Raw genomic sequence first — 27,958 nt, forward strand, 5'->3', positions numbered from 1 at the left:
TGAAATTGGGGTACTCCAGTGATCTCAGAATGATGTGGTTGTGGGTCCTGGTCAGGACTGACAAGCATATTGACCTTCCAGGGTAGGGTAGGTATTCCAGGCAGATCTCTACTTCATTCTCCTGTGACTGGTTTGGATTTGGTGAGGGGCTTCAAGAGGGGACCAAGAGCCTCAGCTGGAGCTGGGAACAAATTCTTCACCTTTCACTCCTGGCAGCAGGCAGAACTCCTGCTTCATCCAGCCCAAGGAAAACGGTAGGACTGGAAGATGCAGATGAAACAGGTCCAAATACTTCTGGAGATGGTCCTAGAAGTTACCACTAATCAGAGACCCACTCTGGGATCGTATACCCTGCTTTGAAGGGAATTTTCCATGATAATTAAGTACTGCTGCACTGGGTTAGGCCTGCTGGAAGCAGCTGTGTATACAGAGCCCAAAGCCTGGCCCCTCAGGGTCATCAGTCCAGCCCTTTCAGTTGTAATACTGGGCAGCAGGCTCCCTCCATTTCTGCCTAGGCCCTTCTTCGGCGCTCCCACCCAGAAATGACGACATGGCTAGTGAGGCTGACAGTCTTGCTGTAATTGGGAGAAAACGGGCTGCAGCACGTTTGGCAGATTGAGAGTCACCTGCAGCCAAAGTTGGGGTTGTGCAGGCCGCCGAGGGGCTCAGGGCCCCCTGCCTCATGTCGTGGAGAGGAAGAAGTCAAATTCTAACCCAGATGGGAAAGTTGGTCCCTGGGGCAGTTTCACTTCCTCTCCTTGCTCTCAGGAAGGTGGGGAAAGGCATCATCTCCCCTTGCTGCCAAAGTTCCCTTTGCGACAGGCTGGGGAGGGTTTATAAAAATCTCCTGGTGGAGACAATCTCCCGGACGAGCCCCTCAGTTGGCCTCTGCTCCTTTCCAGCCACTTCACAGCAGAGTCCAAATCCAGAACCGTGTGTGTTTCATGGGCTGGAGGGTGGTGAGGGGAGGGCTGGGTGGCCAGAGGCAAGGAGTGGGGGACCGAGGGCAGTGGTCATTCTTAGCAGTTCCAAGGAAACAGGGCCCTTCTCCCAAGCACCCTGCACAGGCTCAGTGGCAGCTCTGGCCACCTGCCCTCCCAGAAGGGTTCCAAACCCCCATGGAGTGCCTCAGAGTGGAGAGGGTTCAGGCAAGGAAGACCACGAAGATGATGAAGAAGACAATGAGGATGAGGAAGATTTTGACCATGAGCCACCGGTTGGACGTGACCGACTGGAAGTACTTGAGGATCTCTGAGTGGGCGGCCTCCACGTCCAGCTGGGCTCCCAACACATTCTCGTCGATCCTGAGGATAGGTTCGGGAGGAGGGGAAAGAGAAGAATGTTGGATTAAAAAGACTGCTGTTGAATTTTATTTTTTATGTATGTATATATTCTTGCCTAAAAAATCCCCTGGATAGAGGAGCCTGGCGGGCTATAGTCCATGGGTCCCACAGAGTCAGACACAACTGAAGTAATTCAGCATGAACACATAGAGGAAAAAGCTCTGGAAGGGTAATATAACAATTCTTGGCTCTGCAACTTATTAGCTAATGAACCTAAGCCACTCATTTAACCTCAAGTCTCATTTCCCTCAACTGCAAAGGAAGAAAAAACGAGATAATATAAATCCTAGGTTCCTTGTCAGGCCTAAGCGAGTTATATAAAAGTGCCCAACCCATACTAAGAGAATCCAAAATGTCTACATAACTTTTTGCTCATCGGTATTTACTAATTTTTGTCTAAGTAACAATATGTGGTCAGTTGTGTCCAACTCTTTGCAACCTCATGGACTGAAGCCAGCCAGTCTCCTCTGTCCAGGGGATTTTCCAGGTAGCAATACTGGAGCTGGTTGCCATTTCCCTCTCCACGGGATCTCCCCAACCAGGGCTTGAACCTGTGTCTCTTGCGTCTCCTGCATGGGCAGGCCACTAGGGCCACCTGGGAAGCCTCTAATAAACAGTACTGATTTGTAATAAGGGGGGAAAGGTTACAGAAAATCATGGTCAGGAAACCCTTATTCTAAGTGAGAAAGGAAGAACCTGATGATATGGACAGAACATCAAGGGATGAGAAAAGCCCTATATTAGAACATGTCTCTTAGGATATAGAGAAGCCCTCAGAAGAATGGCAATCACTTGAGACATTGCTGAGGAAAATCAAACATTTCCCAGCTAATCTGCATATACAATCCTAAAAACCAAATATAAACCCTGGTCTTTGCAAAGGGAGTCACTGGAAGCAGGGACCTTTAGGAGCTGTGAGGTCAGAAAAGTTGGTGGAGCCTGATAATCAAGGAAGAAAGTGAGAGGAAAGGCTGGGCCACTGGCTGCAAGCCCAAGTTCCTGGTAAGGTGGTCAGGAGAATGACAACCTAATCTCTGTCCAAATGCAGAAGCCTGGATTCTACATGACTCCCTATTTATGTCAGAGAGGCTAAAGTATTAGGTTCCCTAGTTTTTGGTATAATTACATTTCTCAGTGTGGATGCACTTGTCATCTCATACCCAATAAAGCTCAATCATATTGGCAATTATAATGGCTTCACTTAACAAAAATGGAAGAATGATGAATGCAATCTGGCATATAAAAGATTTTAAATGGGAGTCTGTGAATGAAAACTAGTGCAAGGGAAGAAGTTACTATCACTCAATAGTAATTTTAAAGAGAGGAAGTTCCTTCTTTATGGAAGAATATAAGCTAATTAACGTAGAAGAAATGAGCAAATTAGAAAATGACCATTTTGCCACACACACTCTCAAACAAATCAGACAAGGATCACCAGCAGGCCGATAAAGAGGTAACCTCATCAAGTGCTTCCTGATGTGATCACCTACACAGCCGGCCGAAAGTACTGAACTTAATCATAGGGACAAACAGTGCACAGAGGACTCAAAGTGTCACTCCACTGATGACTTAAGTCTGAGTGTCACCACCTTGAACAAGAGACCAAACAGGGTATCACCAATAAAGAGAACCTCATCAAGTGTCTACTGATATGACTGCCTACAGGGATGGCTGAAACTACTGAACTTAATTTAATCAGAGGGACAAACATCGGACAAAAACATGTCTATGACTTTGTATAAGAGGTACTGGTCTCTTAAAAACAAAGTAAATTATCACACACACTCAAAAAGGCAGACTAAAGAGACACAACAATTCAATGTATGAATGTTGTCTAAATCTTAAATTGAAAGGAAAAGGCTAAATTTTTTTCGAAGAGTTGGGGAAATCTGAGTATGGATTGATTATTGGGTTGTGTTGGAGAAGTGTTCAATTTCTTAGGTTTGATGGTGGCTCAGAGGGTAAAGCATCTGCCTGCAATGCAGGAGACCCAGGTTCGATCTCTCAGTTGGGAAGATCCCCTGGAGAAGGAAATGGCAACCCACTTTAGTGTTCTTGCCTGGAGAATCCCATGGACAGAGGAACCTGGTGGGCTACAGTCCACGGGCTCGCAAAGAGTCGGACAGGACTGAGTGACTTCACTTTCACTTCATGATATTGTGGCTGTTCAGGAGAAATACTTATTCTTGGCAGATGCTTGCTGAAGTATCTGGGGATAACACACGATGTTTGAAAAAACTGTCATGATGTTTGCACCTACTTTTTTTTTTTTACATGCACACAGCCTTGTTTATTTATTGTTCTTTATTTGTTTTAAAATATTTATTTGGCTGCACCAGGTCTTAGTTTCGGCACGCAAGATCTCTTAGTTGCAGCGTGTGGGATCTAGTTCCCTGACGAGGGATTGAACCCAGGCCCCCTGCACTGGGAGTGCAGAGTCTTAGCCACTGGACCACCAGGGAAGTGCCTATTTATTTTTAATTGGAGGATAATTACTTTACAGTGTTGTGGTGGTTCCTGCTGTGTATCAACATGAATCAACCAAAGATATACATACGTCCCCTCATTCTTGAACTTCCCTCTGGTCCCTGACCCTGCACCTACTTTTAAATGATTCAAGAAAAAACAAAGGTGAGAGGAAGTAAATGTGATAAAAAGTCAACAGTTGGTGAATCTAGGTGAATCATTATAGATGCCCCTTCTGCTATCCTCCCAACTTTTCTATTGTTTGAAAATTTTCAATCTATAAGTTGGAGGGAAAAGGAAAATGACCGAGTAACGCAAGGAACTCTAGATCAGTAGTATTTTTTATACTTAGAAAAAATAAGAATCACCTATTAAGCATCTCAAAAATGCAAGTTCTTTTTTTTTTTTTTTTTTGGCCATGTTGAGTAGCTTTTGCGATCTTAGTTCCCCATGCAGGGATCAAACTCGGGCCCACAGCAGTGAAAGCACCGAGTCTTAATCACTGGACCACCAGGAAAGTCCTCAAAAATGCAAATTCTGGAAATACCCTGGTAGTCCAGTGGTTAGGACTCAAGGGCTTTCACTGCCAAGGCTGGATCTCTGGTAAGGGAACTAAGATCCCAGAACCTGAGCAGCAAAGCCAGGGGTAAAAAAAAAAAAAAAAGGCAAATTCTTAGGTCTCACATTCTAGGGTGGGGCCCAGGAGACTACAGGTGGAGAAAGTGAAAGTCAGCTGTGTCCGACTCTTCTCAACTCCATGGACAATACTGTCCATGGAATTCTCCAGGCCAGAATACTGCAGTGGGTATTCTTTCCCTTCTCCAGGGGATCTTCCCAACCCAGGACTCCCGCATTGCAGGCAGATTCTTTACTAGCTGAGCCACAAGGGAAGCCCAAGAATACTGGAGTGGGTAGGCTATCCCTTCTCCAGCTGATCTTCCCTACCGAGGAATCAAACCAGGTCTCCTGTGAGAAATCTGGAATAAATCAGTGGTTTCTCAGGAGAGTGCTAAAATCCAGATCCACTGGCATTTGCAGGAAGCAAACACACGAGTATCTGTGTCTACTATAAAAATATCATCCTTTCAGAATTTCAATTTCTTGTTCATATCGTTGTCCACAAATTTTCTCTCCCTTGTTATTTTCCTTTCATGTTTCAATCTGCTGGATTGCTTCTGAGCCGCTCAATTGAACCTGCTGGCACTGATCCAGTTAATCCAAGCCCCCTGATACAAGTAACACCTGAGGATCCTTAATTCACATTTCTTTCTCAGGGGCACCAAGAAATAACCACTCCTTCCTCCCTAAAATCCTTCCACCTCAGCTTCTAAGGACACATTTCTTTGCTTTTTTCTCTCATCTCCCTAAAACTTCAGTCTCTTGGACAGATTCTTTCCTTCACCAGGTACACTTGGAATCCATGGGGATCTATTTGGGCCTTATTCTCACTTTGCCCATTGTCTCTGCGTGGTCTCATTTACCTCCATGGTTTCACCAAGAAGCTGCTGACTCCTACGTCCTTTATCTCTAGCTTAGCCCTCTCTTTTCCGAGCATCAAACCATGCCTCTAGGCTGTCCCTTGAAGTGTGAGCTCGCTCGAGATGTCCAGAACAAATCTCATTCTCTGCAACCAGCACCGGTTCACGGCCTCCTGTGTTCTCTCCCCACCCCCAGATCCAGGAGGACTAGCTTACAGCAGCAACAACTAAGGCTTGCTAAACCAAAGAACAAATAACTACTAACACTGGAAAATACTTTATGACACTCTTTCAAGGAAGATTAGTTGTCAAGTTGTATATATACTGTAATTCGATTTTTCTATTTATAAAAGGCTTTCAGGGACTTCCCTAGGGGTCCAGTGGCTAAGAATCCATCTTCCAGGGGATTTCCTGATGGTCCAGTGGTTAGAACTCTGTGCTGTCAGTGGTTTTGTCACTGGTCAGGAAACTAAAATCTCACATGCTCTGGGCTGGAGACCTGGATTCAGTACCTGGGACAGGAAGATCCCCTGGAGGAGGGAATGGAAACCCACTCCAGTATTCTGCCTGGAGAATTCCATGGACAGAGGAGCCTGGTGGGCTACAGCCCATGGAAACCACAAAGAGTTGGAGATTACTGAGCGACCAGCACTATCATTTTCACTTCATGGGGTGACTAAGCCAGCACATCTCAACTACTCAGCCCCCGGATCTAAATGAAAGATCCTGTCTGCTGCAATGAAGACCCAAAGCAGCCAAAACTAATACATAAATAATTTTTTTTAATGACTTTCAGGTTTTTGTGTTTTTGGGGGGAGCTTCTCCAATGGCTCATCAGTAAAGAATCCAGCCAAAATGCAGGCAGGAGATGCAGGTTGGATTCTGGGTTAGGAAGATGCCCTCGAAGAGGAAATGGCAACCCACTTGCCCAGAAAATCCCACGGACAGAGTAGCCTGGTAGGTTACAGTCCAAAGGGTCGAAGAGAGTCAGACATGACTGAGTGACTGAGAGTGTGCACACACACACATGGGGGAAGGATATGGACACACACCCACACATACCCATGGAGGATCTTAGTACATACACACACACACACACACACACACACCCCCATCCCCACACACAACCATGGAGGATCTTAGTTCCCAAACCAGGGACCAAATCCAATGGGAAGTTTGGAGTCCTAGCCACTGGACCGCCAGGGAAGTCCCTAACAATTTTAAACATATACACTAGGGAAAGAATACAAACAACTTTTACAAATCTGATTCCTTGCATCTATAATATTTTAATATTCAAAATACATTGTCACCTGAAAAGCTCTAGTGTTTATGGCCTAACTCAGCAAGGGATTCCCTAGATCTCAGGTGAACCAGGTAAGACTCAGTCAATCTTCCTGATTCTAGGACCAAGAGAGCTGTCTTCACAGCGCTTTTAAATTGCCCAATTGAGTATGTGAGGCTGCTTGATGGATCAATGTTGGGAAATCCGCTTTACACGGATGGAGGTGTTCACCCAGTTTCACTCGATCAACAACCAAGAGTAAAAGCGCTCTGCTGGTGCTGTGGGGCAGTGAAGAACCACCAGGACTGGGCACTGCCTGAAGGCCTCAGAGCAAGTGGGCAGGCGTATGTCAACCTTCGGATTGCTCAAAACGCCCACACCTTCCTTTCTTGAGATCCTCTGCTAATAGCCTTTCTTGCCAAACTGAGAGCACTGAAGCAGCCTGAAGAACTGGGCAAGGTGAAAAAACAGGTTCCTGGCCTCACACTTGGAGATTCTGACTCCACAGATGTGAGTGTAGTGGACTTCCAAGGAACCTTCTTATTTTTTTTTAAGAGGAAAAAAATATACATTTATAATTAGGTATAGCTGATTTAAGGTATCACATTAGTTTCGGGTGTCAAACAAAATTTTTATAGGTTATACTGCATTTAAAGTTATTATAGGAACTTCCCTGGTGGTTAGGACTTTGTCTTCCAACACAGGGGGTGTGGGTTTGATCCCTGGTCAGAGAGCTAGGATCCCACATGCTTAGTGGCCAAAAAACCAAAACATAAGACAAAAGCAATATTGTAAGAAATTCAGTAAAGAATTTAAACAATTTATTAAAAAGTTATTATAAAATGTTGGCTATATTCCCAGTGCTGTAAAGTACATTCTTGTCATTTACTTTATATATACTTTTTCTCTTAAACCCCTCCCCTTATCCTGCCCCTCTCCTTTCCCTCTCCCCATCAGTACCCACTAGTTTGTTCTCTATACGAATCTGCTTTTGTTTTGTTATATTCATTCATTTTTCCTTTTCATTTTAAAAATTGATGCTGATTTAAAATATTATATGTTTGAGATGTACCACACAGTGAGTCACAATTTTTAAAGGTTATACTCCATTTTGGAGAAGGCGATGGCACCCCACTCCAGTACTCTTGCCTGGAAAATCCCATGGACAGAGGAGCCTGGTGGGCTGCAGTCCATGGGGTCACACAGAGTCAGACACGATTGAGTGACTTCACTTTCACTTTTCACTTTCATGCATTGGAGAAGGAAATGGCAACCCACTCGAGTGTTCTTGCCTGGAGAATCCCAGGGACGGGGGAGCCTGGTGGGCTGCTGTCTATGGGGTCACACAGAGGCGGACACGACTGAAGTGACTTAGCAGCAGCAGCAGCAACATATTCCATTTACCGATATTATAAAATATTGATTATATTCCCTAAACTGTACAATATATCCTAGTAGCTTATTTATTTTATACAGAGTAGCCTGTACCTCTTAATCCCCTACCCGCATGGTGCCCCTCCCCACTATAAACCACTAAATTGTTCCTTATATCTGAATCAGTTTCTTTTTTGTCATATTCACTAATTTGTCTTATTTTTCAGATTCCACATTTAGTGATTATCATACAGTATTTGTCTTCTGACTTATTTCACTAAGCCTATTACACTCCAAATCTATTCACTGTTGCAAGAGTTGTTGCAAATGGCAACATTTCTTTCTTTTTTATGGTTGAGAGTATTCCATTGTATATACACCTACCACATTTCCTTATCCATTCATCAGTTGATGGATACTTAGAATGCTTCTATATCTTGGCTATTCTAAATAGTGCTGCTGTGAACACTGGGGTGAATGTATCTTTTCAAACTAGTGTTTACATTTTCTTTGAATATATACCCAGGAGTGGAATTGCTGAACGATAGGGTTGTTCTATTTCTACTTTTTTGAGGAACCTCCCTACTGTTTTCCACAGTCGCTGCACCAACTTACATTCCCACCAACAGTGCACAAGAGTTCCCTTTTCTTCATTACCCTTGCTACAGTTTATTTGTGGTCTTTTTGATGATAGCCACTCTGACAGGTATGAGGTGATGTCTTATTATAGTTCTGATTTGCATATCTCTAATGATTCACGATGTTAAGCATCTTTTCAGGTGCCGGCTGGCCATCTGTATGTTTTCTTTGGAAACAAAGAAAACATATCCATTCAAGTCTTCCGCTCTTTTTCTTTATGGCTACCCTATGAGTCATGCGGGATCCCAGCTCCCCAACCAGGACTGAACTGTACCTTCTGCCTTGGAGTGTGGAGTCTTAACCACTTGACTGCCAGGGAAGTCCCTCTGCTCTTTTAATCAGGTTGCTTGATTTTTTGATGTTGAGGTGCATGAGCCATTTATACATTTTGTATGTTAACCCATCAGTTGTATTATTTGCAAATATATTCTCCCAGTCAGTAGGCTATCTTTTTGTTTTGCCAATGGTTTTCTTTGCTGTGCAAAACTTTGATTAGATCCCATTTGTTTACTTTTGGTTTTGTTTGCTTTAGGATATGGATAAAAAAAAAATATTGCTATGATTTATGTCAAGGAGTATTCTGCCTGAGTTTTCTTCTAGGAAGTTTTATGGTTTTTGGCCTTACATTTAGGTCTTTAATCCACTTTACTTTTTTTGTTGACACACCTTGTGGCTTCTAGGACCTTAGTTCCCTGACCAGGGATCAAACCCCAGCCCCTGGCAGTGTAAGTGCAGAGTCCTAACTGCTAGACCACCAGGGAATTCCCACACTTGGAGTTTACTTTATGGTGTGAGAAAATGCTCTAATTTCATTCCTTTACATGCAGCTATCTAGTTTCCTCAGGACTACTTATTATAGAGACTGTCTCTTTAACGGTATATTCGTACTTCCTTTGTCATTGATTAATTGACCATAAGTATGTGCTGGATCATCGAAAAAGCAAGAGAGTTCCAAAAAAACATCTATTTCTGCTTTATTGACTATGCCAAAGCCTTTGACTGTGTGGATCACAAGAAACTGTGGAAAATTCTGAAAGAGATGGGAATATCAGACCACCTGACCTACATCTTGAGAAATCTGTATGCAGGTCAGGAAGCAAGTTAGAACTGGACATGGAACAACAGACTGGTTCCAAATAGGAAAAGGAGTATGTGAAGGCTGTATATTGTCACCTTGCTTATTTAACTTCTATGCAGAGTACTTCATGAGACATGCTGAACTGGAAGAAACACAAGCTGGTATCAAGATTGCTGGGAGAAATATCAATAACCTCAGATATGCAGATGACACCACCCTTATGGCAGAAAGTGAAGAGGAACTAAAAGCCTCTTGATGAAAGTTAAAGTGGAGAGTGAAAAAGTTGGCTTAACGCTCAACATTCAGAAAACGAAGATCATGGCATCCGGTCCCATCACTTCATGGGAAATAGATGGGGAAACAGTAGAAACAGTGTCAGACTTTATTTTTGGGGGCTCCAAAATCACTGCAGATGGTGACTGCAGCCATGAAATTAAAAGACGCTTACTCCTTGGAAGAAAAGTTATGACCAACCTAGATAGTATATTCAAAAGCAGAGACATTACTTTGCCGACTAAGGTCCATCTAGTCAAGGCTATGGTTTTTCCTGTGGTCATGTATGGATGTGAGAGCTGGACTGTGAAGAAGGCTGAGCACTAAAGAATTGATGCTTTTGAACTGTGGTGTTGGAGAAGACTCTTGAGAGTCCCTTGGACTGCAAGGAGATCCAACCAGTCCATTCTGAAGGAGATCAGCCCTGGGATTTCTTTGGAAGGATTGATGCTAAAGCTGAAACTCCAGTACTTTGGCTACCTCATGTGAAGAGTTGACTCATTGGAAAAGACTCTGATGCTGGGAGGGATTGGGGGCAGGAGGAGAAGGGGACGACAGAGGATGAGATGGCTGGATGGCATCACTGACTCGATGGACACGGGTCTGAGTGAACTCCAGGAGCTGGTGATGGACAGGGAGGCCTGGAGTGCTGCGATTCATGGGGTCGCAAAGAGTTGGACGTGACTAAGTGACTGAACTGAACTGAACTGATGTACATTTATTTCTGGGCTCTCATTCTCTTTCATTGATGTCTATTTTATTTCACAGGGTGTGTTCAGTTGCATTTGACTCTTTGTGACCCTATGGACTGTAGCCCGACAGGCTCCTCTATCCAGGGGATTTTCCAGGCAAGAATACTGGAGTGGGTTGCCATTTCCTCCTTCAGGGGATCTTCCCAACCCAGGGTTCCAACCAGCATCTCATCTGCCTCCTGCATTGTAGGTGGATTCTTTACCACTGCGGCACTGGGGAAGCCCATTTTCGTTTCAGTACTATAACATACTGTTCTAATAGTAATCAAAGTTACAGCAGTAGCTTTGTAGTGCAATCTGAAGACAGGGAGCATGACACCTCAAGCTCTGTTCTTTCTCAAGACTGTTTTGGATAGTGTTTAGTCTTTTGTGTTTCCATACAAATTTTAAAATGACTTGCTCTAGTCTATGAAAAATGCCATTAGTATTTTGATAGGGATTGCACCGAATGTGCAGATTGCTTTGAGTAGTACAGTCATTTTAATGATACTAATTCTTCCAACCCAAGAACATGGTACATCATTTCTATCTATGTGTGTCCTCTTCAGTTTCTTTCATCAGTGTCTTACAGTTTTCAAAGTACTGTTCTTTTACTGCCTTAAACTTATTCCTTAGTATTCTCTTTGACGTGACTGTAAATGAGTTTCTTTCATTTCTCTGATAGTTTGTTGCTAGTAGATAAAAATGAAACAGGTTTCTGTCAATTACTTTTGTAGCCTTCAACTTTACTGAATTTATTGATGAGCTCTAGTAGCTTTTTGGATTTTCTATGTATGGAATCATGTCATCTGCAAACAGTGACAGTTTTACTTCGTCCTTTACAATCTGGATTCATTTCTTTTTCTTCTTCTGATTGCTGTGGCTGGAACTTCCAGTACTATGCTGGGTAATATAATGTTGAGAATGAGCATTCTTGTAGCTGATTTCAAGGAAATGCTTTCAGCTTTTCACCACTGAGTATGGTGTTAACTGGGGGCTTATCATATATGGCCTTTGTTATGTTGAGGTATGTTCCTTCTGTGCCCACTTTGTGTATTTTTTTTTTTTTATTACAGATGGATGTGGAATTTTGTCAAACTCTTATATTTGCCTCTACTGCAACAATCATGCATTTTTCTTCAATTTATTTAATGTAGCATATCACACTGATGGATTTGTAGATACTGAAAATCCCTGCATCACCGGAATAAATATTCCCACTTGATCATGGTACGTGTTTTTAATGCATTGTTGGATTCAGTCTGCTAATATTATGTTGAGAATTTTTGCATCTATGTTTTATCAGTGATACCGGCCTGTAAATTTATTTTTTGTGATATCTTAGGTTTGATATCAGGGTGATGCTGGGTTTGTAGAATGAGTTTAGAATCATTTCCTCCTCTGCAGTGTTTTGAAATAATTCGTAAAGGATAGGTATTAACTCTTCTCTAACATTTGGTAGAATGCACCTGTGAAGCCATCTGGTCCTGGACTTCTGTTGGAAATTTTTAAAAATTACTGATTCAGGACTTCCCTGGTGGTCCAGTGGAAAGAATCTACCTGCCAATGCAGGGGACATGGGTTCAATCCCTGGTCTGGGAAAATTTCACATGCTGCAGGGCAACTAAGCCAGTTTACCACAACTATTGATGCCTGCAGCCTCTAGAGCCCATGCTCTACAAGAAAAATCACTGCAATGAGAAGCCTTCACACTGCAAAGAGAAAGTAGCCCCTGCTTGCCACAACTAGAGAAAGCCCACCCACAGCAATGATGACCCAGCATAGCCAAAACTAAGCAAATAAAAATTTAAAAAATTACTGATTCAATTTCATTACTGATAATTCATCTGTTCATATCATCTATTTCTTCCTAGTTCATCTTGGGAGATTAAACATATCTAGGAATTTGTCCATTGCTTCTAGGTTGTCCATGTTATTCACATATAGTTTTCCATAGTAATCTCTTTTGATCCTTTGTATTTCTGTAGTATCAGTTATAACTTTTCCTTTTTCATTTCTGATTTTTATTGTCTTAGGCCCTCTCTTTTTTCTTCTTGATAAGTCTGGCTAAAGGTTTATCAATCTTGTCTGTCTCTTCTTAGTTTCATTGATCTTTTCTATTTTTTTTGTCTTTATTTCACTTATTTCTGCTCTAATTTTTATTCTTTTCTCTACTAACTTTGGATTTGTTCTTTTTCTAGTTCCTTCAGGTGTAAGGGTAGGTTGTTTAGTTGAGATTTTAATTTCCTGAAGCAGGCTTATACCACTATAAACATCCTTCTTAGAACAGCTGTTGCGGGGAAGTCCCACATATTTTGGATTATTTTCATTTGTCTCCAAGTAATTTTTATTTCTCCTTTTATTTCTTCAGTGATCCACTGTTTGTTTAGCAACATATTTTTTAGCCTCCACTTGTTTGTGTTTTTTGCAGTTTTCTTCTTATAGTTGATTTCTTTTTTTTTTTTTTGTAGTTGATTTCCATTCTTACAGCTCTGTGGTTGGAAAAGATGCTTGCTATGATTTCAATTTTCTTAAATTTACTAAGACTTGTTTTGTGTTCTATCACAACCCACTCCAGTATTCTTGCCTGGAGAATCCATGGACAGAGGAGCATGGCAGGCTACAGTCCATAGGGTCACAAAGGGTCAGACATGACTGAAACGACTTGGTACACATGCACATTTTGTGGCCTAGCATGTAGTATGTCCTGGAAAATGCTCCATATGCAGTTGAAAAGAATTTGTATTCTGCTGCTTTTGGAGAATTGTTCTCTGTATAAGCCCATTTAGTCTAGTGTGTCATTTCGGGCCAGTGCCTAAATGACACATTATTGACTTCTAGTCTGACGTGTCCATTAATATAAATGGGATATTAAAGTCTCCTACTATTCAATTCCTCCCTTTATGTCAATTTCTCTCTTTATGTCTGTTAGTATTTCCTTTACATATTCAAGCGTTCTTATCTTTGGAGCCACTGGACTACCAGGGAAGTCTCCCCTTGCTGCTTTTAATATTCTCTCTTTGTCTTTAATTTTTGCCGTTTTAATTACAATGTGTCTTGTTGTGGTCCTCTTTGGAGTTGATCCTGTTTGGGACTCTCTGGGCTTCCTGGACTTGGATGTCTATTCCCTTTTCCAGGTCAGGAAAACTTTCAGCAATTATATCTCTAAATATGGTCTCTGTCTCTTTTTCCCTTCTCTGGAACTCCTATAACGCAGATGTTAGCACACTTGATGCCCTAGAAATCTCTTAAACTGTGCTCACTTTTTTTTTTCTTTTTAGCTTCAGTGATTTCTACTACTCTAACTTCCAAATCACTGATCCATTCCTCTATGTCATTTAGTCTACTGTTGATTTCTTCTAGTGTATTTTTCATTTCATTTATGTTCATCTGTTTGGTTTTTCTTTGTATCTTCTAACTCTTTGTTAAATTTCTTACTGTGTTCATCCATTCTTCTCTGGAGTTCTTTCATCTTTATGATCATTACCTTGAACTCTATCATGGAGTTCACCGATCTCCACTTCACTTAGTTTTTCTTCTGGGGTCTTGTCCCTTTGATCAGAACAACCTCCTCTGTAACCTCACTTTGTTCAAGTTGCTGTTTCTATTTCCATGTATCTGGCAGGTTGGTCATTTCTTGACCTTAGAGAAATGGCCTTTTGTAGGAGCTGTCCTATGCATCCCATCCCGATTACCAGAGCTGTATGCTCCAGGGCTGTCCCATATTGCGTGGGCCCCTCTGTTGTGATGGGGATGACTAGGCAGAGGTGGTCCAGTAGGCGTGGCTGGCCCCTGGTCTGGTTAGTTGCCAGGCCCTGCCTTATGCAAAGGCTGCCAGTCACTGGCTGGCAAGATACTCTTTTTTTATAAGCTCTATAGGGGGTTCCTATGAACATCCAGCTTTGGCAAACGATGGTTAAAAGGATGTTTATTTATTCAACTAGTAGGTGTTGAGTACCAGCCATTGATACAGTGCTGAGTTCAGTTATCTTGGTCCCTCCCCTTGGGGGGAGCAGAAAACATCTGCTTTCCCAGCTATCACTGCTGCTGCTGCTGCTGTCGCATCAGTCGTGTCTGAATCTGTGTGACCCCATAGATGGCAGCCCACCAGGCTCCCTCGTCCCTGGGATTCTCCAGGCAAGAATAATGGAGTGGGTTGCCATTTCCTTCTCCAATGCATGAAACTGAAAAGTGAAACTGAAGTCACTTGGTTGTATTGACTCTTAGTGACCCCATGGACTGCAGCCTACCAGGCTCCTCCAACCATGGGACTTTCCAGGCAAGAGTACTGGAGTGGGGTGCCATTGCCTTTTCTTTGCCCAGCTATCACTAGCTCATCTTAAATTCAAGTCTTCTACTTATACACTGGCTCCCACTTCCTCTCACCTGCTCCAGGACATAAACTTTAAGAATTCTTCCCCTTTCCTGTTATAGAATCAATTTTTATTTCTCTGTTGGATCATTCCCGATACAATACAAACATACATTTATTTTCTTCCATTCTTTTAAAAAAACCAAAACAGAAACCTCTTGTCTTTCACTGGACAAACTGGGAAGAATCTGAACACTGAAAATAATCATTATCCTAACTAACTGTAACATAAAACATAAACAAAACCCTTAAGTCCATAATGATACTCAAAAACAAGGAAGAATTAAAACAAGAATTAAAACCTCCTTAACCTCTATATTGGCACCTGCTCCACAAACTACTTACTCTGAAAATACAGGAAAATAATTAAGGTTTTATCCAGCCTGATTAAAATGAACTTCAGCTCATGCAGTTAATAAAGAAAAACTTTTGTTTATAGAAAAAAAGTGCACCTGAATTTGATAAATTGATTCAGAGCAGATAAGCATCATAACTGGCTCCTAAAAACAGATTAAAGGGTCTTGAGGAACAGTATACCAATAAATCATTTGCTGACTACAGAGAAGAAATATACTCTTAAAAACAGAGATCATTTATTACCACCTCAATCAAATGATCAAATTTGTTCTTGATAATGTAGGGACAGCTGACACTAAATGCATCTTAATAAGATGCAATTTGTTGAGATATATATATGTACATATATCTCAACAAAATATAGTTACAGTGGACTTTTGGGGGGAGCCACTTTGCACTGCTCATGGGATTTTAGTTCTTCCACCAGGGATCAAACCCAGGCCTTCAACAGTGAGAGCACAGAGTCCTAACCACTGAACCACCAAGAAATTCCTACAGTTGATTATACATATGTATACATATATATTCTGCAAGAAGACAGAGAAAGAGGCAGAAAAAATTCCGAAAGAAATAATGGTGAAATATTTCCTAAACTTTGTGAAAGACATAAATTTACAGATTCAGGAAGCTCAGAGAACCCCAAGCAGCATAAATTCAAAGGAAACCACATCTAGGTACATAAGTGATCAACTGCTGAAAACCACAGAAAAGAAAAAAAAAAAAATTGAAAAGAGAAGCAGTCAGAGATTACATACAAAAGTTAGAATTACCACTGACTTCTCATTAGGAATGAAAGGCTAAAAGACAGTAGAATGATATATTTAAAGCACTTTAAGCAGAGAAACGATTCTTCAAAAATGTGGGTGAAATAATGAAATTTTAGATAAAAGAATTTGTCATTAGTAGATCTGCATGATAAAAAGTGCTAAAGAGGACTTCTTTAGTGGTCTAGGGGTTAAGCATCTGTACTGTCTGCTTATGTAGGGAACACAGGTTCGATCCCTGGTCAAGGAAGATTTCCCATGCCTTGGGGCAACTAAGCCTGTGCTTGCAATTACTGAGCCCACAGGCTCTAAAGGCTGTGAGCCCCTACTACTGAGCACAAGCACCCTAGAGCCCCAGGCTCTGCAGCAAGAGCCTGAGCACCACAGCTCGAGAGCTCCCATTCAATGCAATCGGAGAAGGTCTACACGCAGCAACAAAGACCCAGCACAACCAAAACTCAAAATGCATTTTTAAAACAGGTACTAAAGAAGATTCTCCAAGTTTAAGGGAAGTGATGCCAGATGGAAACTGGGTATTCAGGAAGAAATGAAGAGCAATGCAAAGAGTAAATATATGAGTAACACAAAAGACTACTTTTTCCTCTAATTTCTTTAAGGTAAAAATTATACTATGGTATTGTGGGATTTGTAAAGTTATGTAGATACAACAAATGTGACAACTAGAGCATAAAAGATGAAGGAGGGGGGTTCAAAAGTTCTCACATTTTGTATGAAGCAGACTGGGAGGAGTTAATGAGGCATATTATAATCCCCATTGCAACCACTAAAAAAAAAAAAAAAAAACCAACCAATTACATATAGCTAAAATACCAGCAAATTTATATGGATTTTTGCAACTGTTCAAGACAGGAAAGAAGGAGGAAGAACAAAAAAAAAAAAGAGAGAGAGAGAGAAGAGAAAAACAAAAAAAACAGTAAAATGGCAGATCTAAATCCAGCCTTAGCGAATATTACACTAAATATTAATGAACTAAACAGACTAATTAAACTCTCAGCTCTTTTCTTGCTTGGCCTCAAAGCAAAATCTGTCACAGCTGGTCATTCTTTCCCTGACTTACTTTCTCCTCCTGACTCTCAGGACATCACCTTCATTCATTTTTCTTCCTCTCTCACAAGCTGTGCTCCTGTTCAGTGTCCTTTCCTGGGACTGAGACTTAATTCCAGAAATAGCCTTTGGGACTCAGCGCTTGATCCTCCTCTTTCTTGGAACTCCCTTGGCCTAGTTTCAAAGTTCAATTCTGCCCATTTTTGGCCCATAACCTGTCTTTTCAACTCCTTACATCTATCAGCTTGTTCACTATTTCCACTCAGATGTCTAACAGACAACTGTCCACTTCTTGTTGGAACACAACTTATTTTGCCCCAAATCTGCTCTGTCTTGAGTAACTAGTTCTATTTCAAGTGAAGGACACGAATCCCTTCAATTGCTCACATCAAAAGCCTGGAGTTATCATAAACTCTTTTTCTCTCCTGGTGGTCCAATCTACCTGCCAAGGCAGTGGACATGGGTTTGATCCCTAGTCTGGGAAGATTCCACACACCACAGGGCAACTGAGCCCATGCACCACAACTACTGAGCCTGCACGCCCAAAGGCCACTGCCCTAAAACACAGAGAAGCTACCTGCTTGCCACAGCTAGAGCCCATTTGCAGCAATGAAAACCTAGCATGGCCAATCAATCAGATCAATCAATACCCTGCAATGGCTCCCCACTTGGGCTTCCCTGTGGCTCAACTGGTAAAGAAGCCACCTGCAATGAGGGAGACCTGGGTTCGATCCCTGGGTTGGGAAGATCCCCTGGAGAAGGGAACGGCTACCTACTCCAGTATTCTGGCCTGGAGAATTCCATGGACTATACAGTCCATGGGGTCACAAAGAGTCAGACACAACTGAGCAACTTTCACTTTCACTTTTCACATTGGCTTTAAAAGGCCCCACCTGATCTGGTCTCCCATCGCCCCTCTAACCTCACCTGGTACTACTCTTCTTCTCACTTGTCGCCAGATGCAGTGGCTTCTTTGCTATCCTTTAACTCAACAGACATATTCCTGCCTGAAGGCCTTTACATAGGCTCTTCCCTCTGCCTGGTACTCTTCTCCGTATATCCATGCAGCAAACTCCCTCACTTTCCCCCAGTCTTGGAAGGATGTCATCTTCTTAATAGGGCCTACCACAGCCATCCTTATTTAAAATTACAACTTGCTCCTCCAAACCTAGAACTCCTGATTAATTTACCCTACTCTGCTTTTATTTATGGATTTATCACTGGTCAAAAATATACACTGGACCATTTACTTATTACGTATATTCTAAATCATCTGCCCTACTATGATGTACATTCCACGAGGGCGGGGATCTTTGTCTCTTTTGTCTTTGGCTGTATCTCTATGACTGACTGAATGCCAAGCACCAAAGAACAGGATCAGATAAAATGCCTTGTGCAGTAGCAAGGGTACCAGGGACCAGAGGGGCCTTCTGTGGGTTGGCCCTGCCTACCTCCCTCCAGCCTCATACTGCACTTCTCTCTTCCTGTTCATTGCTTTCCAGCTCCACTGGCCTTCTTGATTCTTTAATAAAGTAAGACTGTCCCATTGTATGGCCTCTGTTCTGACTGTCCACACTGCCTAGACTACTCTTACCCTTTCCTTTGAGTGTTTGGATCCCTCTTGTCATTCACGTCTCTGCTTCAATACAAAGCCTTCAGAGCAGCCTGCCCTGCCACCCAATCTGATATTCCTCCTCTGTCACTTTCTCAACACTGCATCCATTTCAGTATTAGCCCTTATCACCACCTGAAAATTTCTTCTCGATTCTTTTTAAACAGTTGTCCTTACTCACTCTATCGAATTCCATACTACAAAGTAAGTTTCACAGAACAGACTTAACTGTTCTACTCATCACCGTATCCCCAGCGCCTATGACAGTGCCTGACATGGAACAGGTGCTCAATTAATACTTGTGGTGTGGATGGAGACAGGTGAACTGGACCTTATGTGTGGACAGGATTCACTCTTCTCTTCCAAAGGGCGTTAAGCTGTCCCTGGGGACCTCTAGGATGCCAATCCACAGGGAAGACAAGGCTTCTGGTTTTGAGATTAAAGAGAGAAAGTGTCTCACCTCTGAATGGTTTCTTCCTGTTCCTTAACCATGTGTGCCAACTGCTGGAAGATGGAGCCCAGCTCAACAATTGTGGACTCAATGTTCTGCATGGTATCTGCCCGGCTCTGGATGTAAGAATCCTTCAGAGGAGAGAGAGCGTACATGAACACCAGGAGCTTCTGAGGGTGGGTCCTGCCTCTCTGGGGCTTTCCAGTTTGCCATTCCACCCACAGCACATTCCAAACACTTGCTTGTGACCACACAAGAAAACAGGGGAGCAACTCCTCCCTGCCTCAGAGCGTGGATACCTGCTCGTCAATGAGCTGCAGCTGCTGGCTGGTCCTAGAGTCCATCATGTCAATGGCCACATCCCCAGAGGCTCGGGACTCCGCCCCCAAAACCACAGCACCGCCCCCTGTGGGGAAGAAAGACAGCATGGCACTTCTTAGCAGTTAAAAGGTTCAAAGCCCATATTCTCTGGATTTGAATCCCAGCTCTGGCACTTACTAGCCTTGTGACCCTGGACAAGTCATTTAACCTCTCTGAGCCTCAGTTTCCTCACCTGTAAAATGGGGGATAATGACAGTTGCTTTCTCAAAGGGTGGTTTTGAGAATGAAATGACAGACTGTGAATATAATGACTAAGTGGACCAAAAATTTAAAAAGCTCATTCTTTTGAACATGACTGGATTCACCCTCAACAGGGAGAATGCTGGAGACTAGGTGTGGACCATAGATCCCAGGCATCAGGAGTGACCTCTGAGAAAGCCTAGCAACTTCCTTGACCCTCCGCTCTCCTACCCAACCCCTGCCTTAGGGAGATACCCTCAGACCCAGAGTCACTAGGCCTTACCCTCAGGGCTCCCTGACTTGCCTGTGACTTACCCAGGTGGTTGGGGGCAAGGGGCAGGGCTGATACAGGCGCCCGGGAGAACTGCTCCCGCCGGCTCCTCTGCTGCTTCAGGTTCTGGGTTTGGGGAAGAAATGCAAAGGTCCTGAGGCCTCTGGAAAGCGGGCACATTAGATTCCCCCTGCTGCCCATGACACTGTTGCCCTTGCCCTTCCCACTGCCCTCTGGGGCCCTCATGCCCAGATTCCTATCCCTCCTACCCAGCTTCTTCTCACCTCTGTCCTCACTTCTAAAACTGACTTGAAGTCGTTGGACATGGAGGCCAGTTTCGACTAGAAGAGGAGGAGAGAGGGTCAGCCAGAGAAGACAACGCCTCCTCCCTTCTGCCGCCCCCTCTCCCTGGTCCCACCTGCAGGGAGACCACGATGGTGTTGGAATGGGTTTGCAGATGCCGGCCGCTCTGGCTGCCCTTGGCCCTCACGAAGTCCTGAAGCTGGGCGATTTGTTTGTTGAGGCTATTGATGTCCTGGTGAAAGAGCCAACGGAAAAACAGTATCAACCGGGGGATGGGGGGGGGGGGGTCCTTAGCCAGTGCCTTTCCCACATGGACATCGCTGGCAGGGATGGCAGGACGGACATACTAGCAGGGGTGATGCTGTCTCAGTCAGACCAGAAGGGCCTGCTGGTGCAGTCCAACCTCTGGAGCTTGCTCTGGCTCAGTCCTTGAAGAGTAGAGCCGGAAAGAGGTGAAACATGGCCTCGTCCGTTTGTAAAGAACTGAGTTGCTTACTCCCTCCACCCTACTGCCCTACTCACTACTGTGAGGCCCTGTTCATGGCCACAGACCCCTTAAAAGGACAGAATCTCAGACCCAGAGCGTGCTGACCAACAAAGCATCTGTGCTGTACTCAGGAGATGGGAGGAGTCCTAGAAACATCAATGAAATGGTTTCTATATACACAATTCCTTTTAAAAAATTACTACTGCAGGGACTTCCCTGGGGGTCCAGTGGCTAAGACTGCACTCCTAGTGCAGGAGGCCCAGGTTCGATCCCTGGTCAGGGAACTAGATCCCACACACCACAACTAAAGAGCCCGTGTGCTGCAATGAAAATTGAAGAATCTTGAACTGCAGTGAAGCTGCATGCTGCAACTAAGACCTGGTGCAGCCAAATATATATATGGGCTTCCCTGGTGGCTTAGATGGTAAAGATTCAAGAGACCAAGGTTCAATCCCTGGGTCAGAAACATCTCCTGGAGAAGGGAATAGCTACCATGCCAGTATTCTTGCCTGGACAATTCCATGGACAGGGGAGCCTGGTAGACTTATACAGTCCATGGAGTTGCAAAGAGTCAGACACGACTGAGGGACTTAAACACACACACATATTTTAAATTATTTTAAATTTCTATTTTAAATTATTCTAATTAATATATTTAAAATTACTATTGCAAAAGAGTGAAAGGTGTAACTCATCGAACTTTATACAGGAGTTAGTAGCACAGCCAGGCTTTCTACACGAGGCCGGTGGATCCTCTGCTTTCCCAATCCTGCCTGCTGAGGGCCTCATAAAACAAGGGAGATGAAGGACTGACCGGGAGTGGCAGAGAAAGCTTGCCCCAGAGCAGCTAGGTCCAGGGCAGGACCAGAGGAGAAAGAGGAGGGGGAGGGGAAAGGGGTCACAAATAGCTCAAAAAATAGGCTAAAAAATACTAGATCAGGCAACTTCTAGAATCCCTCCAACAGTCCCCTGAATTAGTACCCCAGCCCCAAGGATTCTCGAGTCCCCTGGACAATTTCTGGTACTGACAGCCATGTAGCCGAAATTGTATTCCAGGTTTTCTCCCGTAAAATCTCCTCCCCCAGGAGCTGAGAAAAAGCCACTACTCCCCACTTTGGTGCCCAAGCTAAAAGCTTCTAAGTCACATATGGACAACTCTTTAACCCAACCTCTATGCAACAGCACAACGACAACCTTCACTGAGCGTTTACTATGTATTCAGACTGTGTGAACAGAACAGCAGCCCTGGGTTTGATTACCGTGCACCACACAACTTGCTAAGCAGCTTATGACTTTCTCTTCAACTTAACACAGAAAGCAACTCTTTATCCCCCACCTGCCCTGAAAAGCTATTCTGCCTTCCTCTGTGCCATTTTGGTAAATGGCACCACCATTCACCAGCTGCTCAGACCAAAAACTTAGCAAGTCATTTTCAATTCCTCCCTTCCCTTAATCTATAAGGAACCCACAAAGAACCCAGCTGATTCCAACATACGCTCTGAATATGTCCACTCATTTTCTTCTCTAACAAAGCCACTCTAGTCCAAACTGTCCTCTCTTGAAAATCGCCCAGAGCCTTCTAAGTGACCTTCCTTTCAGAGTCTGCCCCCAACAAGCCATTTTCTACACAACAATCAGAGTGATCCTCCAAACCTAAAACAGGGCATGTATGTCATCTCCACTCTTAAAATCTTCTAAGAGCTTCCCACTAAATCTAGAAAAGAGTCCACATTCCTCACCAGCTTACATAGCTATATGGTCTTGGTCTGCCCACTCCTCTGGCCTTACCCCCACTGGCCTCCTTCTCACTGGCTGGCTGCAGCCACACTGGCCTCTTCCACATGTGTCAAATGTATCAAAGTCACTCAGGCCTCAGGCCTCTCCCTTTGCTGCTCCCACTTTCTAGAATGTGCCCCCTCCGATCTTTGGATGATCAATTTTTTCCTTACCATTCAGGTCTCCATGTCCCTTCCTCAGCTAGGCCATCCCAGATCACCCCATATAAAGTGTCCCTTACCCTGAGGAGCTCACTCTCCTTATTTAATAGGATGTCCCACCACCTGAAATTTATTTTCTGTTTACTTATATACTGTTTTGGAGACGGCAATGGCAACCTACTCCAGTACTCTTGCCTGGAAAATGCCATGGATGGAGGAGCCCAGTAGGCTGCAGTCCATGGGGTCGTTAAGAGTCAGACACAACTGAGCGATTTCACTTTCACTTTTCAGTTCCATGCATTGGAGAAGGAAATGGCAACTCACTCCAGTGTTCTTGCCTGGAGAGTCCCAGGGACAGGGGACCCTGGTGGACTACTGCCTATGGGGTCGCACAGAGTTGGACACGACTGAAGCGACTTAGCAGTAGCAGCAGCAGATACTGTTTGGTTCACCCACTTGGAAACGAAGTTCCCAAAGGCAGGGATCACATGGGTCTTTTTTGTTGTTGAATCCCCAGAACCAGGCAGCCAAAAGTCACTCAGTAATGTGAGGGATTGAAAAAATAAACCAGTGAAGCCTCACAACAACCCTGCAAGGTGGGCACTATTATCATCACCTTTTTCTTTAAAAGGGGTGTAGCCTGCCAGGCTCCCCCATCCATGTGATTTTCCAGGCAAGAATACTGGAGTGGGTTGCCATTTCTTTCTCTAGGGGATCTTTCCCCTTCCTTCTCCAGGATAAGGTAGCTTACCCAAGGTCATATTATAAGTGGTGAGCCTGGGATTTGAAGTCTGTCTCAATCCAGTCAGTGGTTACCTATGCAATAATTCTCCAACAGGGACTTCCCTGGTAGTCCAGTGGTTAAGAATCTGCCTTGCAAAGCAGGGGACTCGGGTTCAATCCTTGGTTAATGAACCAAGATCCCAAATGGTCTGAAGCAACTAAGCCAAGATGCCACAACTACTGAGCACACACGCCGTTAACTAGAGAATCAGTGCACCATGAGGAAAGATCCCCCAGGACGCAGTGAAGGTCCCACGTGTCACAACGAAGACCTAATGCAGGCAAACACATAAATATTTTAAAAAGAGTAATAACACCACCCCAAGAGTTGATGGAACCCTCTCCCATTCAGCACAGCATCTCTTCAACATGTCTGCCCTTTGGCCTCTGCCATAATCATCTTCATATCGGACAACTGCACAAGCCTCTACCCTCGCCTCTCTGCCCATTCATGCTCCAGGGCATTTTTTTTCCTCCCACGGACATTCAATTTCTCACGTTATCCTTATTACATTATTCTGGGAAAGAAACAAATCATATCGTTAGAGCTGCTATACCAGTGTCTTGCAGACAGAACTGGAACCCAGGTTCTAACTGTCTTTGATTCTACACTCCTTTGCAAGCCCCACAATGGTCTTTAAAACCAGCTACCAGTCTACAATTTCAGCCTCATCTGCTGCCGATCACTCATGTGATCAACAAGCATTGAGCAACGACTACATGCCAGGGAATTCCCAGGTGGCGCAGTGGTAAAGAGTCTGCCTGCCGATGGAGGAGACACAAGAGACACAGGTTCGATCCCTGGGTCGGGAAGATCCCCTGAAGTAGGAAATGGGAACCCACTCCAGTATTCTTGCCTGAAGAATTCCATGGACAGAGGAGCCTGGTAGGCTACAGTTCATGTGGTCACAAGGAGACAGACACAATTAAACAATTGAGCACACTACACGCCAGACCCTGTCACAGATGTCTGGGATCCATCCGTGAACAAAGAGAAAGAAAATTTCTGCTCTTGTGGCATTCCCATTTGTTATTTTCTTTTTTGTCCAGGAGGTAAGTGGGAGGAAACAAACAACAGACACAGCTTTATAGAGACTGTTAGAATGTATCAAGTGCTATAAACAAGCAAGTAGAGCCAGGTAAGGGAGATCGGAGCTGGAGGGGCTGGGGCATTAAACAGCAAGATAGGCCTCCCTGAGCACAGGACATCTGAGCAAAGGCTTGAACTCTTCCCTTTTATGAGACATGCCGATGCGCACTGTTTCCTCTGTCTCAAATGTTCTTCTGGTGCCTCTCCACAAGCCTCGAAACCAGCTCCGTTTTCACCTCCTCGATAAAATCTTTCCAAGTGTACCCAGAATCTCGTTCATCTTTTTGTATGATCTTTTCTGTGCCACTTGCTGCCTATTCATTGTAAGTGTGAGTTTATGGGACTGGATACCTCTTCCAGACAATAAGCTCTTAAAGGCTGGTATCTGCCTCATAATGCTTGTGTGCTAAGTGTCCAGCTTTGTACATGGTAGATGACCACTGACACAACAGAGGAGTAGGATGTTTGGAGTTGGCTAGAGAAACTTGCTCTGAGACTCTAGAGCAAGGGAAAAAGATGGAAGTGATGCAACTGGAATGCCCGACTCTCCTGACCGCTAGTCGCTCACCTGTTTGATGATATAAGTTAGCTCCTCAATTTCCACTGCCTTATCGTCAAAGAGGGACTTGCGCTTTGCCACTGCAGAGACAAACAAGAAGCCACCACAGGTGAGGTCGGAGACCAGACTCAAGACAGTATGGTTCCTCAGCCCTCCGGTGTTCACTGCCCAGCTCTGAACGGTTCAGGAACACTCACAGATTGTCAGCTTCTCCAGCTTGGCAAATGTGTTGCTGAGGTCTTTCCCAATGCGCCTGCAAATGAGCACAAATGAGAACACTGTGGAAGGGAAGGAGAGGGCCTTTCCCACCTTAGCACCAGCACAACCAATCCCAGTCCTCGCCACCAAGGTCACCGCAGGCAAGACTACCTCTCCTCAGACACCAGCCAACCCACCACATAACTTCTCCCAACTTACTTGGCCATGAGGGTAAATTCACTGCGTTGCCGGACAGCACGCAGAGCCGGCTTGTTTGTCTGGATTCCATTCTGAAAGGCAACGTCAAAAAGTAAAACTTTAGTTTTCCCTCCCCACTGCCAGCTTTCACTATTCCCCAGGTATCCTCTAAACTCGCCCTCTAGCACTAGCGGCATCCTCTGCTGGACAGGCCACACAAAATGTGATGCCACCACTTACTAGAAGGGGGGTTGGGGACAAGTGACTTAAACCGCTCTGAATCTCTGTTTCCTCTTATGTAAAATGGAGACAATTCTACACATCTCCTTTTGTTGTTGCTAAGATTAAAAAACATAAGGGTTATAAATTATTTTAGCCAAATACCAGGTCCATGATAAGCACTGAATAAATGGTAACTAGTATTACCATTCTATTCCTCCAACTGGGGAATTGAGAGGATGAACAGGAAGCTCTTGGAGTGGATATAGAAGAGCAATTGTAAACAAGAACTGAGCAATAAAAATATTTAAAATCACAGTTACTCAGTTTCCACTTGGATTCAGAAAGTCTGGACCAAAGGAATCAAATTTTTTAAAAAAACACTCCCAGGTGATTTTATTAAAATTACTTTACTTGGAAAGTTTCTTTCATTTTACAGATATAAAAACTGAGGTCCAACTAGATTAACTTCCATGTTGTCACAAAGCAAACTTGGTAGAATTATACTGGAATGAGAATTTAAAGCGTTTGTCTCTGAGCTAAATAAAGGTTTTTTCTAGAACCTGTTCCTTATCCAAACCAAATATACTGTAATCACTTCTTGCCCTGAAGTATTCGTTACAGAATAGCAACCCTAGATTCCTGATTAAATAAAACAACAACAAAGTCTGGATCCTTGCCTCTAGATTAGCTAGCCCAACTTTTCTCTGCTGCTTGTTAGATCCTACCATCCCAAGCTGGACCAGGTCTCCATCAGGCTCCCCCAAGAATTACGGTGCTGGAGCATCCCCTCTCCCAGGTTTGAGTAAGACTCACTGCCTCTCCCAGTCCAGGTCCTTACCTGACGGCTCTGCAGGGACTTGCAGGCTGACAGGAACTCCTGGGTCCGATCCCGGCAGGACATGGTGTCGGGAGGGGGAGGGACCAGGGCCACTGGAGGGGGCAGAGGGGCGATGTCGCTGCTGCTACTGCCAGCAGTTGCAGGGGACAGGACCTGTGTCTTTGAGAGACCCAGGTAGACACCCTGATCCGTGTTCTTAGATCCGTACCGTTTCCGCGGGATCATTGAGACGCATAACCTCGGACTGTGGTGGAGGGGAGAGTGTCATTCCCCAGGCAGCCTCCTTCTCCACCAATCCCCCCGCCCCAACCAGCAGTTCTTCGGGGCCCCTCTGAACTTGGCACGGAGTTTCGAGCCCGAAGCCACACGCAGATCCTGGGACCGGCCCGCAGCTGACAGGATCCTGCTTCATCTGCGGCCCAAGCCGTCCCCCTCCTCAGACTCTTCTTCCAACTTGGTTCCGGCGGCCACAGCGCGGGCCGGGGCCCTGAAGTAGAGGCAGGGCCAGAGCCAGGTCCTGTGGCTCCAGCCCGTCCCGTGCAACTGCCCCAGGCTCTAACTGGGCCCTCTCGTATCCAAGAGTTCCTCCGACTCCTCAGGGAGAAACGGTGACGGACCACCTCAGAGGGACACACTTCGGTGGGCGGAGGGGGGAATCTCTAGGTGTTTATTTGAAGCAGGAAGTCCCACCCTCGCCTCGCCCAAGTCCCACCTTCTGGAAGTCTGCAAACACTGATTAGCTAACGCGGACGTCCTTCTTAAAGGGGCTTTTCCAATTGGACAGCGAGGTATTCGCTCACTCCGAGCCGGGCCGGCAGGACTTGCCCGCTTGGCCCTGGTTCCCTTCCCCCCGCCCGGCGCCGTCCCCGGAAAGAGCGGCCCAGAGCAGGCACGGCAGCCAGACCCTACCGAGTCCTACCTCCTTTTTGCCGCCTGCCGCCGCCGCCACTGCTACAATCTCCCAGATCGTCACCTCCTCCTCCCCCTGGAGCCGAAGCCGCCGAAACCCGACCAAAGACTAGAAGCCGCCACGTCACCCACACGTAACCCCACCCCCGGTGACGGGAAGGCGGTGCCACGCCTCTTAGAGCTCGGCGACCCAAGAGGCACGCCCCTCGACCAAAACGCAGGTGTTAATTCGCCCTCCCATTGGCTAGGCTACCCCTGTGGCCCCGCCCCCAAGGAACTAGAGCCGGGGCCCCAGGGGACTGGCCAGCCTCAGG

General features: G+C 44.7%; 1 protein-coding gene across 1 annotated transcript; it reads right to left on the minus strand.

Annotated features, from left to right (window-relative positions):
• Window positions 1–558: 558 nt before the first annotated feature.
• STX5 (syntaxin 5) lies at window positions 559–27,795 on the minus strand. Its single transcript, XM_027959635.3, has 11 exons — window positions 27,655–27,795; window positions 26,736–26,979; window positions 25,697–25,767; window positions 25,477–25,532; window positions 25,289–25,359; window positions 20,539–20,655; window positions 20,405–20,461; window positions 20,165–20,246; window positions 19,588–19,694; window positions 19,298–19,419; window positions 559–1,304 (listed from the first exon to the last, which is right to left on the minus strand). The coding sequence occupies exons 2-11, from the start codon at window positions 26,958–26,960 to the stop codon at window positions 1,145–1,147; spliced, it is 1,068 nt and encodes a 355-aa protein (XP_027815436.1). The 5' UTR covers window positions 26,961–26,979; window positions 27,655–27,795; the 3' UTR covers window positions 559–1,144.
• Window positions 27,796–27,958: the final 163 nt, after the last annotated feature.

The sequence above is a fragment of the Ovis aries genome, chromosome 21 (assembly GCF_016772045.2).
Source record: "Ovis aries strain OAR_USU_Benz2616 breed Rambouillet chromosome 21, ARS-UI_Ramb_v3.0, whole genome shotgun sequence".
Classification (NCBI taxonomy): Eukaryota; Metazoa; Chordata; class Mammalia; order Artiodactyla; family Bovidae; genus Ovis; species Ovis aries.